A 13,303-nucleotide genomic window follows, 5' to 3' on the forward strand; every position below is an offset into this window, starting at 1 on the left:
GGTTTCCACCCCACTGCAGATCTTGTCCCTTGGTCTCCAGAAAACCTCTGTCCTCTGTGTCTCAGGGAGGGGGTGTAAAGAGGTCCTGTGTCTCCCCTAGCCCCCAGACAAGGTGCGGGTTTGCCACCAGCGCTGCTGGCAGCAGCATCAGCACCAGCCCCCGGGATTGCAGCATCCAGGGACCGACACCTGGTTTTGTTCCCAGTCATGAACCAAACCCCACACCGATCATCATCACCCCGACAGCCCAGACACAGGGAAGAGGGACTGGTGTGGGTTCCCTTCCACCACTGAGACATTTCAAGTGGCAACCATGAAGTTCAAGGTGGCCTTAGTTGCATCTTGGTGCGTACCGGGTCACCAGCCCCCAGCGCTGCTAGAAATGTTCTCAGCCGTCCCCTGGGATTTACTGGGATGTGCGTGGGATGGGTGGCATGAAAGGGCTGAAAATCAACCCAGGCATCTGCCAGCACCCAGCCTGAGCTGCTAATTCCCCCAATTGCTTAAGTGCTGGGCGAACGTCACTCTGGCCCGCTGGAGCTGGAAATGCTGCAGCTGGGAAGAGCGGCTTTTAAACCCGTTTTTGTCAACCTAATGCTATTAAAGTGCCTGGGAAGGGACGGCGGTGGCCGAGCCTGGCCCCATCCGCTGGCAATCCCCATCAGGGCACGGGTATCCCCAGCACCCTGGGTGTTCCTGAGTCCCTGGAGGTGGCTGGTGAGCCCTGGCTTGCAGGTGAAGACAGTTCCTCCACACAAGGACACGTCCCCGAGACTTTCCTGTCACCTCCAGGAGAAGCTCATGGCAATGCTCATGGCTCACCTTGCTTTATTCTTCGGGAAGTGGGATGAACACTCCTGGATTTGCACTTGTGGAGGGTTCAAGTTGGTGGCTCAGCTGTTGCCAACTCCACTGTCACCCTGGGGATGCCATCCCCTCCCCTGGGGACAGCAGGCAGACCTGCACTGCCTGCCATGGCTGCTCCCCAAATCACAGGCAATGCCAGGGAAACTGCACCTCCAAATATCTGCCAAAACTCGAGGGGCACCAAGAGCTATTGCTAGTTTTAGTCCCTATCTTTGCAGACCTCCTCCCATCCAGAGAGGGCTGAGGAAGTGCAGGGGGGTCAGTGGGGAGCAGTAAAGGAGCTGGTGGTTCCTGATTTATGCCCCAAGTCTTTTTCTAACAAGAATAATAAAATCACCATGAATTGGACATCTTGGCGGGGAGGGGAATAAAAAAAATTAAGTGGTGGAAGGGAGTTGCTCTTCAAGCGCTGGTGGCAGCTGAGGCTAAAGAGAGCTGTCAGGCCAGGAGATGTAAGCAGGGATGTGGGGGGGTCCTCCCCGTGCTGCTGGGGCAAAGCTGGAGGTGAGTGATGGTGCGAGATGGGCTGTTTCGGTTCGGTCGGGGGAAGGATGCGTGCCAGCCAGACAAATGGCCAAGGTGACCTCCCACGTCTCCTCTCCCCTGCAATTTGATGATTAAACCAACTGTGCTGCCAACAGCCTTCAAAGCCCTGTCCAGCCGGTGCCGAGAGGCCCTGGCCATGGGCCAGCCCCACGCTACAGTGCAGGGGGCTACCGAGAGCAGGACACTCGCTAGCCCCCGGGCACACACTGCCTGGACTCACACACGAGGCTTTTTAATTAAGCTTTTGGCTTGACCCATCCCACAACCCCAATGCCATCTTTCACTCCTCCTGTCCCCAGGTGCCTTTCCAAAGGCAGGTCCTTGCCAGGGGTACCATACCCCTGGGGTGAACGTCCCACTCACACCCCAGGGACAGACCAACATCCCCCCGACCACATCTCTCCCATACTCAACTGCAGCTGGTTGGCACCAGGATAGTAATTTTTAACTCTATTTCAGCATGAGTCCTTGTCTGAATCAAATGGCAGAACGCTCCACCTCCCTCTGCACGCTCCCCGTGTGGGATGCTGACAAGAGTTTCAAGTTGATTAGGAAAAGACATGGGAGACACACTGGGATGAATAAACATTTCACCACCACCACCAGCGGCTGTTCCTACAGAAGGGTGGCCCCCATGCACTCCCATCTCCCCACACCATCCCCGTCACGCTCTGCCCCAGGGACAGCAGCCAAAGCCCCAGCTGCCAGCGGCCGCTTCCAAAAGCACGGGAAAATTTGCAGCATCTTTGTTCCCCCTGTGGCTGCTGCAGGACTGAGAGATGCTGAGGACCGGGAAGGTGTGGGGTGGCCAACACCTTCCCCTTCGGCACTGGCAGTGTCCCCCCCAGCACCCTGCGGGTCCCCAGCCCCTTGATCAGCATCTCCCCGCACCGCCGGCAGCACCATCTGACAGGTATGCAGATTGCCAGGGCACAAATGCCTTCCCCATGTCATTTTTCAAATGATTAAATATAAAAAGACGCAAGTGCAGCTCATATTTCAGCGTTAATGTTGCTGCCAAATATTATCACGTTGAAGCTGCTTGTAAAACAAAAGCAATCGATAACGTTATATCTCCAGGAGAGCTGCTCCGGCACAGGATTATCCTCATGTGCACTAAGACATGCTACCAGTGCCTGTGGGCTCAGCACTGGAGCTCTGCTGTGCACTCCTGCACCGGGGACCTTCTGGGGTTTGTTTTCCCTTTTGCCAGGTTTTTAATTCTGCAGACAGTTCGTGTGCTTTGCTTCGTGCTTCTGCTTTTTAATGAGAGCTGCACCCAGCGTGGCTGCGGCCCAGAGGGGTCCGCGGGTCAGGATGATTAATGACGGGGAGACCTCTGGGTGTTTAGAAGTTCGCACATGTTTCTGTGGCTGGGAGGAAAGGTGTTTCCCCAGGCATGGAGGAGAAGCCATCATCTGAGCGTTCCAGCCAACAACAAGTCTCTGTGAGCCCACGCTGGGCGCTTGGGACCCATGCAAGCCCCCGTCGCACCCTTTTGCTGCTTTGAGCAAACACAACCATAAAACCTAAAACTGCTTGCCCGGCGCATACAAAAGCTGAGCTCACGTCTTCCTCTGAATTCTTCATGCTTGGCTCTGTTTTCGCTAAAATTAAAAAGCTGCTGTTGTGGGAAATGTTGGTCCTTTTTTTCCCAGACATTGTTCCAGACAGTTCTGCTCAAGCCCTTCACCAAAGAGCAAGCTGGGGCTAGGTATTTCTGTTCCTTTGGACCAAGAGGCTCAAAGGGAAGCCAGAGAGGAAGAGGAGGGCGAAGAAAGGGCACCCAGAACATGGTGAGCTCTTTCTCCTTGTGTTCACACATGATGGCCAGCCCAGGTCCACTGCGTGGGAAGTGTGTCCTGTGCCACCGCCACCTCCATCACTTGTCTTTGTCCTGACATCTTCTCTCCTGGTTGGCGCAGGGGGGAGGTGAGGACCAGCTCTGGGTACACCAGAACCCCATGGCATTGACCAACACAGCAGATCCAGTGGTTAAGAGCAATGCCCTGCAAGCTCTGTTTTGCAAAACCTGCCCTCCAGCCCAGGCTTAAAATGAGAGTGGATCCAGGTCTTGTCATGCAAAATGGGGCAGGAATAAGGCCCCCAAATCCTGGAAACAGTTTGAGCCCAGCTACAGGCCAAGCCTGAGAAGAAAGCCTGGTCTTTGGGAAGTCAACAAGGCTGAGACTCCAGCTGTGGGGAGGCTTCCCAAGCAAGGGAGGACACAATCCAGGGGTCCCAGCTTCTCCCCACCACAAGAGGAGAGGACCCCCCATCTGAGGCAAGCCCCTGTTCCCTCGGCTGCCCATGCTTTGCTGAGCATCCCCTGCCTCACTCAGCGTGGTATCTCCACCAAGAAGTGGTTGCTTTGGGCAGCAGAGCCTCTGCAGCAGCGTGGCAGAACGTTTCCAAGCAGCTTGTGAGGAAAGGATTACTTTGGTGTAATCCTGAGCCTCCTGCCCGGGATGCAGTGACTTGTACTTTAAAGCACATATGGAAACGGGTGGAAAAAAGGGCTGGTGGTTCAGGACTTAACAGAAACTGCTGCATGGAGCAGGCTGGATTCATGGGCCTCAGGTATAAATACTAAGTATTCAATATATAGAACATGTTTTGATCTGCTTTGCTCAGGACTGGCAGAATAGCTTTCACTCAAGCAGGTTTTCCCACCTAGCACCTAGTTTTCCTGCCTAGCTGTCTCCAAATGGCTTGCTTCTCTGAAAACTTTCCAGCTACTCCATCACAGCAAGTTTTCAGGGCCAGGCTATTAAATACACCTGGAGAGCAGGAAAGTGCTGGGGATGAAAGCGATGCCTGCACGTGAACTCCAGCAAGGTGAGGGCAAAGCTGGGTGTTCATTAACACCCTGTCCTTGGGGACAGGCAGAGCTTGGGAGATAAGGCACATAGCTGAGACATGCTGAATTCAGCCCCTGGAGATCCCACCTGACTTTCACAACTGAGTAGGAGTCATGCATATCTGAATAATTTGGATTTTAAAAGGAAAATACTCTTTGTTAGCAGGCTGAATAAAACCCTGATTTGCTGAGGCTCTTGAGATCTTGGCTGTACCACTCAGGGTTTCCATGGCAGGGCTCTTATCAGGTAGATAACAATCAGCTATTCAGCTCTGCCTATCTGGCCCTTAATTAATAATGCTGACCCTCATCCTGGGAACAAAGAGGAGTGATAGATACACCCATGAATTTCTTAGGCTCCTTCTCTCTCAAATTCAGCCCCTTTTGTTTACAAATACCGTGCTTTTATTTTCCAGTTTTGACCTGATCAAGATGAGTCTCTTTTCCTTTGACAGCTTTTGGAAGGAGCTAGTTTGTTGAGATTTTTCTTTTTTCTTTTCACAGTGCATCCAGACAACCTGAGAAATTAGTTATCTCTGCAACCCTAATGGATTTAGACAGAGAATCTGCTCAGCTCTCTAAATGCAGATAACTTCAGTTTCCATCTTAACTCCAGTTACTTAATTCAGCATTGAAGGCAGGCACTGGGCTCCCACCCGGCCACTGCTGGAGAGAAGGCAGCTCATGACCTTAGGTGAAGGGCTTTGATTTATTGCCTAACATCCCCAAAATGTGCCCTCTGTGTGTTCCCTATATCCTGGGGTGAGGATGACAAAATGGGTTTGCGTTACCCTCTGTAGCAGTGACACCCTGGCAAAGCCTCCATGACGTCCCACTGCTCCTCATCTCCCATCATCTTTCCTGCCAGGCCCACGTTCTGCAATAAACTGTTCCCACCTAATATTAACTCCACCTGGATTACAGTAAAATACAATTTTCCACCTCTGACTCAGTGCAGCAGCATGATGCAAGGGGCTGTATCAGCATGGCAGGGACTGTGGGCTGCTCTGGTGCTATAGCATCAATTTTAGTCTTTAAAAGTGTTCTCAGTCAGAACTTTCCCTTATTTGTTTGCTCGCTTTCTGCCAAGCCATGCCTACTTGCACCCATGTGTTTTAATCCAAATCTGGCCCCAGGCTTGAGTTTTTAAACCTGAGTTGTCATATAATTTAATCTGGACTGATTAGATGAGTGGAGGTGTCACCAAGACAAAGACCCAGTAAGGACAGCCCACCTCGACCTTTGCAGAGAGGTGCTTTTAGGAAAGATGAGCTGAAAGCAGCGGCCTCATTTCCAGCATCACCACAGGGGTTGTCACAGCCCGGTACGGGTACCCAGCACCCCACCTCCAATGCCCAGCATCCCACCCAGAGGGGATCCATCCTGAACACCCGTGGGAGCACACAGAAAAACGCTGCTCGTTGAAACACAGTCCCCAGGGGAAAGCTGAGATGAGCTCAGAGTGACAACCAAGCTTCGATTGAACAGTGTTGGCTGGAAAACAGCAAAACCATTGACCTGAATCCACGGGACAGACAGCAGGAGTACAGTGAAAATCAGACCTGTGTGTTTCTGATTAAATGATGCTTTCCCCTCCCAACTGGCTGACGTTGGCCAGCATGGGCTGGCGGGCTGGGTGTGCAATTAGCAGGTACATCATTTTATTATGGTCGAGGTTGGCATCAATCCAGTTCCCACGTGCTGGAGGTGCGGGTGCCGTGCCAGACCACCCCATCCCAGATCAGCAGAAATACCCCAACATTCAGTGCAGTCGTTATTCCAACGCTGTCAGCTGGAGGCAGGTACATCTTCTGGGGCCTCTGCCTATACAAGAAAATCAGCACTGTGCCCGGTTAATATTCAAGATGTGATTAATCAAAATACTCTACTCCCTGTTCCAATTATGCTCGCTGTTTGCCTGTACATCCTTTACTTTTGTTTAAGTGCAAGTGGAGTCTGTTGGAGTTGGGGATTTATGGTAGCTGCCAAGCACTCCACTCTCCAATGGCAATAAGTTATATTCCTATTATGCAGCGTGCAATAAAAAAAGGCTTATATTTATTCTTTAGATTTTTCTTTCCCAAGGAAGTTGCTGAAATTCACACAACCACTAAAACGTGGCTCCATATTTCACCGGCGATGTCACAGCAGCCACTGGCACGGTGGGGATGTGGAGGTGGCTCTGTAAGGTGATTGGGAGGAGGTGAGCATCACCTGGGTGTCTGGACTGGTTTAGCCCACTCGGGACCCAACGTTACACTGCAGAAACGAGACAACCCAAACCCTCAGTCTCCCCTGGGTAAAGGCTTGGTGGACACTCCAGACCTCACTGCACACTGTCTCCAGACCCACGGCTACTCGTAAACGGTTCTGCAGTGGGTCAGTAGCCCGGAGGAGATGCTAGCCCCAGCTTTGTGCATGTGAGTGAGAGAATAACAGTTTATTTTTAGGCTGAGCACTGACGAGATGAAAGCCATTGATCCGACCTCATAATTACATCGTTATCTGTGCCCTACGAGATAAAGAGATTTCTAGCTGCAGGCATTTTGAAAAGCTGGGCTTGAAAGCGGATAGAAGGAGGATTTATTTAGTTGAGCTTCTCTGTTTTTTAAGTGAAATGTTAAATAGTAGAAGTTTGCTTTTATTTACTTTCTTTTTTTTTCCCCAGAAGATGGAAAGCCATGGATGGTTTCTCTTCTCAGTGCAGCAGGAGAGCATCAGTGCCTTCCTGACTCCCCAGGATCATGCAGGTCACGTTCTGAGAGTTCCACAACATGTTCTTTTAATGAATTATACTGCAAGAAGCTAGGTTAGAAGAGAGGATTGTAGGATGCTGGCATGATTTGGGACGTTGGGTCCTGCCATGACCTTCTGGAGCAACATGCATCTTGGAGAGGAACTGTTTGGCCATACACCGTATTTTGCATCTCCTGATCCAGGAGCCCAACACTTTGTCAACGTCTTCAGCCCGGTGCTCATTCAGCAGGAGAGGTCTTCTCCACTCACTGATTCTGTAGCTTTTCCTCTCTGATTGTACTGGCCACTCTCCAAGACCAGCAAGGGACCTGCTTCGATATCACAAGTGCTTAGTGTGCCTGATGTCACCCGTGTTTTACAGCCCTCTCAATGACGAGCAAATCTGTATTGATTTCAGAACAACTAGAGCTGTAAACTGCTGGTCATGACTGGCTTGGCCAGTACCGAGATGAGAGTCTATTGATCGTACTGAAGGCCTAAATCTAATTAACACACAAGGAAACTGGTTGGAACAGCAGACCAATTCAGATGTTCTGAGGTGTAATTAAAACTGTAAAGCCACCTACAAAAAGCAGAACATGCAAATAATGATCCTGATCAAACACAATTTGCAATCCAAGGGCTTCCTTTTCAGAGAGGCAGAAATATGAATCAGGGGCAACAAAGGACCCTCTCTTATCTCCACAGGCTTGCTCAAAATGCCTCTTTCTCTCTTTTGAAGCACTTTCCATTCAGGACTTCACAACCAACTGTAGAGGGCACTGCCTTGTCCACAGTTAATCAAGGCAGCATCTTAATGGCAGAGGATGCTCGCTCCAGTGGTTGACCAGAGCTGGGTGGTCTCTCCACTGGGACTTCTCCTCTGGCCACTCTGGACCAGCACCGGGCAGCAGCAGAGAGAAAAAATCGATGGGAAGATCTCATTCTGAAAAACACTAATAAAATGAAGTTAAAGCTCAATTTTAAGGCTGACAGACATCTCTGGGAACTATTTTTTCAGAGGACTAAGACCCAACTACTTCCTGCCACTAAAGCTTTGGAAGAGAACAAGTTTTATCAGCAGGAAAAGGGGGATGCAACTGGCCCCACTGCTCTCAATGTGGCCGGTGATTATGGGGATGGTGGTTTGTTTGTTCTTCCACCCACCCCACCTAATATACAACCACTGGAAGTCACTGGGAGTGAGCACATGTACAGCTTCACCCTTTCTGGAAAATGACTCATGTTCTCTGCTCAAGCTACTTAGCATCCAGCGTGACACAAGCAAAGAGCTTTGCACTCATTGTCCTCAGAAGTCATCCTTCTCCTTGTCCTCTGAAGACATGCCAACACGCCCTGCAGCTCACCAGGAGCTAGCGTGATTTTTCCCCTTTTCCTTGGAGTTTTCTCCCAAAGAGGAAATCACCTCAGACAGTTCAGTCACTGCTGTGCATGTTTAACCTCTGGTTGTTTTCATGTCACTGTGTGTGAGAACATGAGGTCTTCTCCTGACCGGTGGGAGAGCTGAGGGTCCTCATTAAGAGCAGTACATACAGACACCACATGACAATTTTAAATATCTTGGAGATTTTCAGTACCAGTCATTGTTGCTGACTTTTACACAAATGCCCTGATTACCACAAAGTGGTATCTAACTTGCCATTTTGACCTTTTTGCTCCCAGATGAGTCCAGCTGACCATCAGTGGTTCTGGGGAAGGTGGTCCCTGGCCTGCAGGTCTCTCCTGGGCAATTATTCCCAAACCAACTGCAATGCCCTATGATGGCATCTCATCGGTGTAGACACCTCAAGAGGCTTTAACTGACCACAGACCTCTCCAGAAGAACCACCACTGGCCTAGCCTCAGGGAAACCACGGGTTAAACTGGCTTTGCGTGGGAGCAGCCATGGGGTTGGGGAAGGTCCACCACCCCCCAAGGCTGTCAGCCATGAGGCTCGGCAACAGCTCACGGCATTTAGGGGACCACCACCGCAATAGGTGCTACTGAAGGGGTGAGGGGACCCACCACCAAGCTGGGTGATACTGAGAGGGTCCCACCAGCAGGAAGGAGGGTGCTGAAGGTCCACCAGCCCTGGTCGTGGGCATCCTTCCAGCACCTCCTGCCCATCCTTCCCATGCCATACCTGGAGCATCAGTGACATCTGCTGCTGTCTCTGGGCATCGGCGCTGGACCCGCCACGCAGCCACACTCCACGGCTCAGCTCTGTCCCCACGGGCCCTTTTCGGGGTACACGGAGGGTGTGAGTGTCCCTGGAGAGACAGGGCCACCACCCGTGTCCCCCTGCCCAGGGCTGGGGATGGTCCCGGTGCAGCCACGGCCCGCTGCCGTCCTAGGGGCTCCCACCATCCCAGCGTGCCCTTCCCTGGGGCCTGCACCTCAAGATCTGCTGGAAATCAACCCTAAAAATGACAAAATTAAAAAAAAAAAAAAATTAAAAAAGAAAACAAACAAAAAAAAAGAGAGAAAAAATGCTCTTGGGTGGTACAGGAGCCAAAGGGGTGTTTTCTTACAGTGGTGTAACAGGAGCTGCAGCTACACGGGGGACCAGCTCCTTCTCCCCCCTGTGGGGAGAAGGGCTGGGGGGGGGGTGAAGAAGAGCACCAGGAGGTTCTTGTCTCATGGGGTGGGTTTGTTTTCTGAGGGGGACGTGTAGAAGCGCCAACACAAAGCAGCCACGACCCCACGCGTGCCACCATCTCCCCCCAGCAGCACCCACCCATCGTGTCGGCGTGAGGCAAGGGGGAACCCTTGACTGTTCCCCAACACTCACACCACCCCCGTCCCCCCCCAGGGGTGCAGGAGAGCCAAGCCGAGCTCTGCAGAGCTGGGAACCGTTCCCCCCGGAGAAGGGGCTACACTCCATCATCCCAAACTCCTCAACCTCTTGAACCCAACACAACTTCCCAGCACTCCCAAGCCCACTGCAAATTCCCCAAACCAGGACAACTGCCTGCCCCTACCAGCCCATGGCAGGATTCATATTCCCACAGGGAATTAAAGAAGACAAAAAACACCATATTTTGTTGTTTTGTTTTGTTTTTTTTTTCTTTTCCAATAGTCTCACTTTATTAGATACCACATCAAGAGGATGTTGTGCTGCATGCAGCGGAAGACTGGAGTATTTCTAGTTCCTGTGTAATATTTTCTTTTTCTCTTAATAGTTGTAAACTGCTATTTTGCTGTAAAATCACTGCATGCGAGTTTGAATGCAAACAGCAGTAAAGAGGCTTTTTTTTTTTTTTGCTTTTTTTTTTTTTTTTTTTTTTTTTTTTGCACCATTCCCAATTCATATGTGCATGCTTTATTTACAACGAAAGGAAGTCATTCAGGGCAGAAATTACCATCAGAAAAACTGAGAAGAGGGCAGCAGAGACGAGGACTGTGGTTTTGCACAATACCGAGAGGGGGACTGGCAAGTTGCACTTTATTTTTATGGGTGCAAAGACATGATTTGAGTATCATTTATCTGAAAGGAAAGCAGGCTGAGCAGAATGTCAATACAGGACACGGGTAAAGGCAACCTTAATTTAATTGTTCTGCACACACAAAGGAGGCTGGGCTGCTGCAGGTCTGGAATAAATTAAGGAATTGCTTGGATTTTTTTTTTTCTTTTTTAAAAAGTAATTTCATCCCAGTCACACATTTCTCCAACACACCTCAGAAGCCTAACAGCTTCTCCAAGAGATAGAGGCAAGGGCCATGCAAAGGTTTGGGGCAGGTCCAGCCCTCTGGAAGGGATGACAGCAGCATCCTCCAGCTGAACACTCCCCAGCCAGGAGCAGTGAGGTTTCAGGCATGGCTGCCCAGAAAACAGAGGGAAACAACCCAAAAGAACCAGGTCTGGGTCCTCCAAAGGCTCAGGCTCTCTGGGATGTTTCCCTTACTGGTGCAGAATCAAGAACTGCATGAAAGGGAGGGGAAATCCACTTTTGGAGCATCCTCCCCCATTACCCTCTTCCATGCATCCCAGCCAGAACAGCTCCCAGCTCCTTGGCCATGCCGCGGGACGGAGGCTGGGGTGATGGAAGAGCTGAATGGAGCAGAGGATGCCCACATTGGTTTTGGTTTGCTTTCCCCATCTGTGGTCCAAGGGGGGGTGTCTGGGGGGGAGAGCAGAGGGCCCTGGACCCGGAGCAGGGCTGGGGAAGGGCTGCTCTGCAGCAGCAGCACCGCTGGGGCAGCAGCCTGAACCACAGCCCTGCTCAAGGCAGAACTCAAAGCAAACCCTGCTCAGGGAAGGAGGGGAATTAAAAATAATCAAGACTAGGAAAATAACCTATTTGATTGGAAAGTGGTACAGGTGACTTGAGAACACGCCACACGCCAGCAGACTACAGCAGCGGTTGCAAGGGAAACCATGGGACAACAGCGTGAACCGGAGGGGCTGGGGTTTGGGTTTCATACGCCATGCGCAGGGTGGAGCTGACCGACACTATATTCCAGCAGTGCTACTATTGACGTTGCGATGCTTGAGGTTGTCCAGAAACAGCAAACAGTACCAAAACTGATCATCATCAGTCTGAGAGCGCCTTGGCTCTCCTGCTACCGAGAACAAATCAAACACCTCCAAACGATCATTGAAGCGCAGGTTGAAGACAGTGGTTCTTGTGCAGATTTGAAAAAAAAAAAAAAAAAAAAGTTAACAAAAAAAAAAACCCAACAAAAAACCAAACACACACAACACAAACCCCAAAGTTTGGAAGGCCTCTAACCATTCCAGCTAATTTCAGTATTTGTGTTTTTTTAAAGCAATACTCCTTGCATACATCAGCTAGTTGGTGGGAAGTATCTTCTCCCTTGGCTTCCTCCCTGCACGTGGGGCGGCGAAAGGGTAGTCGGAGGTGGCCCAGTGCCGGCCCTCGGGGTTCAGCTAGCCACTACTACACAGTGAGGATGTGAAGAGGAGGTAGTCACAAGCTTGAAACACGGGTGGGCTCCTACAGCAATGGAGCGTGCAAGTTCCTCGGGCGAAAGGAACCACACATAGCGGCTGGGAACGAACACAAACCAACCCAAATCTCGGTTTCCCTGCGAGCACAAAGTGGCTCCCTATTTCTCATTATTAGATTATTGGTGGATCTTCTCAGCAAAGGATGTACCACGATATTGCTCAAGTGTACCGAATCAGAACTAAAGCTCAAGCAGGACTCGCAGGATTATATCAGTGACACAGGCTTTAGCCTAATCACAACAACACAGATACCAGGCTACGGTTACGACCCACAAAGCCAAACAGCTTTTTCATTATTGCAGCTGAGGTATCGATATCACATAAGCAGAACGGGTCGATGCTCTGACACCAGCACTCAACCCGCCCTACATTGGGTGAGAGCACGGCCGGGCCGGTGGCCACGGGTCCCGCTGGGAGATAAAGGAGACACAAATTGGTGGTGATGGGACGAGCCACGCGAGCGGAGGCTGGAGGAACACAGAGCATCTCACACACACACACACACACACACACACACACACACACAACAGGAACGCTATCACAGCCTGCGTGAGACTAGTGAGAAAGAGGAACAGTCAGAGGGTAACTATTGCTTGACAAAATTACACACCAGGATAATTCAATGACACCTCACCCCCCCCAAAAAAAAATAAAATAAAAGGAAGAAAATATAAAAGATCTGGGTTAGTTTTCAGGTGGGAGGACAGGGCACAGAGGATGCTTGGAGGAGGCAGAAGAGTGTCGCTGCCCTGGGACCAGAGGCATGTAGCAAGGCATGACTGCACTGGAAGACAGACATCGGAGATCTACAGGGGCTTGGCAGAGGATGGGCTGGTTGGGGAGGTTGGGGCAGCGACTCCCTTTAATCACTGGCAACGTGGTTCTCATTTTGGAGGGTGTGCCAGCGTTCAATCTTCTTGTCCTTGTTCTTCAAACATTCATACCAGTGTTTCAAGCGCTCCCCCTTAGCCGTAATGCCGAGCTGACAGCCACCTGGAAGAAAGGAAGGAGAAGAGATGTCACATTCGGAGATGATGCTGATGTTCCAGGAAACCACTTCCATGGGGACAGAGCCCACGTTCGCAGCATTTCTTCCCACCTCCTGGATTTAAAATCTCATGGAAACAACCAGAGCTTTTCTGCCTGCACTGAAGAACCCCTGGGATGCAGGAGACGGGGCAGCACAGTGGGTCTGTGTATGTGATGGCCTGATACAAGCACCCAACCAACCTGCACAGTCCCACCTCAAAACTCAGCCTGGGGTTCCTCACAGGGCAGGCGACCTACACATCCCGCCCATACAACGAGCACCATATCAAGCA

General features: G+C 50.9%; 1 protein-coding gene across 4 annotated transcripts in view; it reads right to left on the minus strand.

Annotated features, from left to right (window-relative positions):
- Window positions 1–10,048: 10,048 nt before the first annotated feature.
- The window catches only part of RPH3A (rabphilin 3A), a 35,151-nt gene continuing 31,896 nt past the window's right edge, over window positions 10,049–13,303 (minus strand). For all 4 annotated transcript variants that reach the window (XM_033008179.2, XM_033008180.2, XM_033008181.2 and 1 more), the window contains one exon: window positions 10,049–12,974. In XM_033008179.2, the coding sequence (XP_032864070.2) occupies window positions 12,844–12,974 (131 nt within the window). In that variant the 3' untranslated portion in view covers window positions 10,049–12,843. The remainder of the gene's footprint in view (window positions 12,975–13,303) is intronic.

Source organism: Tyto alba, unplaced genomic scaffold (assembly GCF_018691265.1).
Source record: "Tyto alba isolate M040663 unplaced genomic scaffold, T.alba_DEE_v4.0 Super-Scaffold_44, whole genome shotgun sequence".
In the NCBI taxonomy this organism is placed as follows: domain Eukaryota; kingdom Metazoa; phylum Chordata; class Aves; order Strigiformes; family Tytonidae; genus Tyto; species Tyto alba.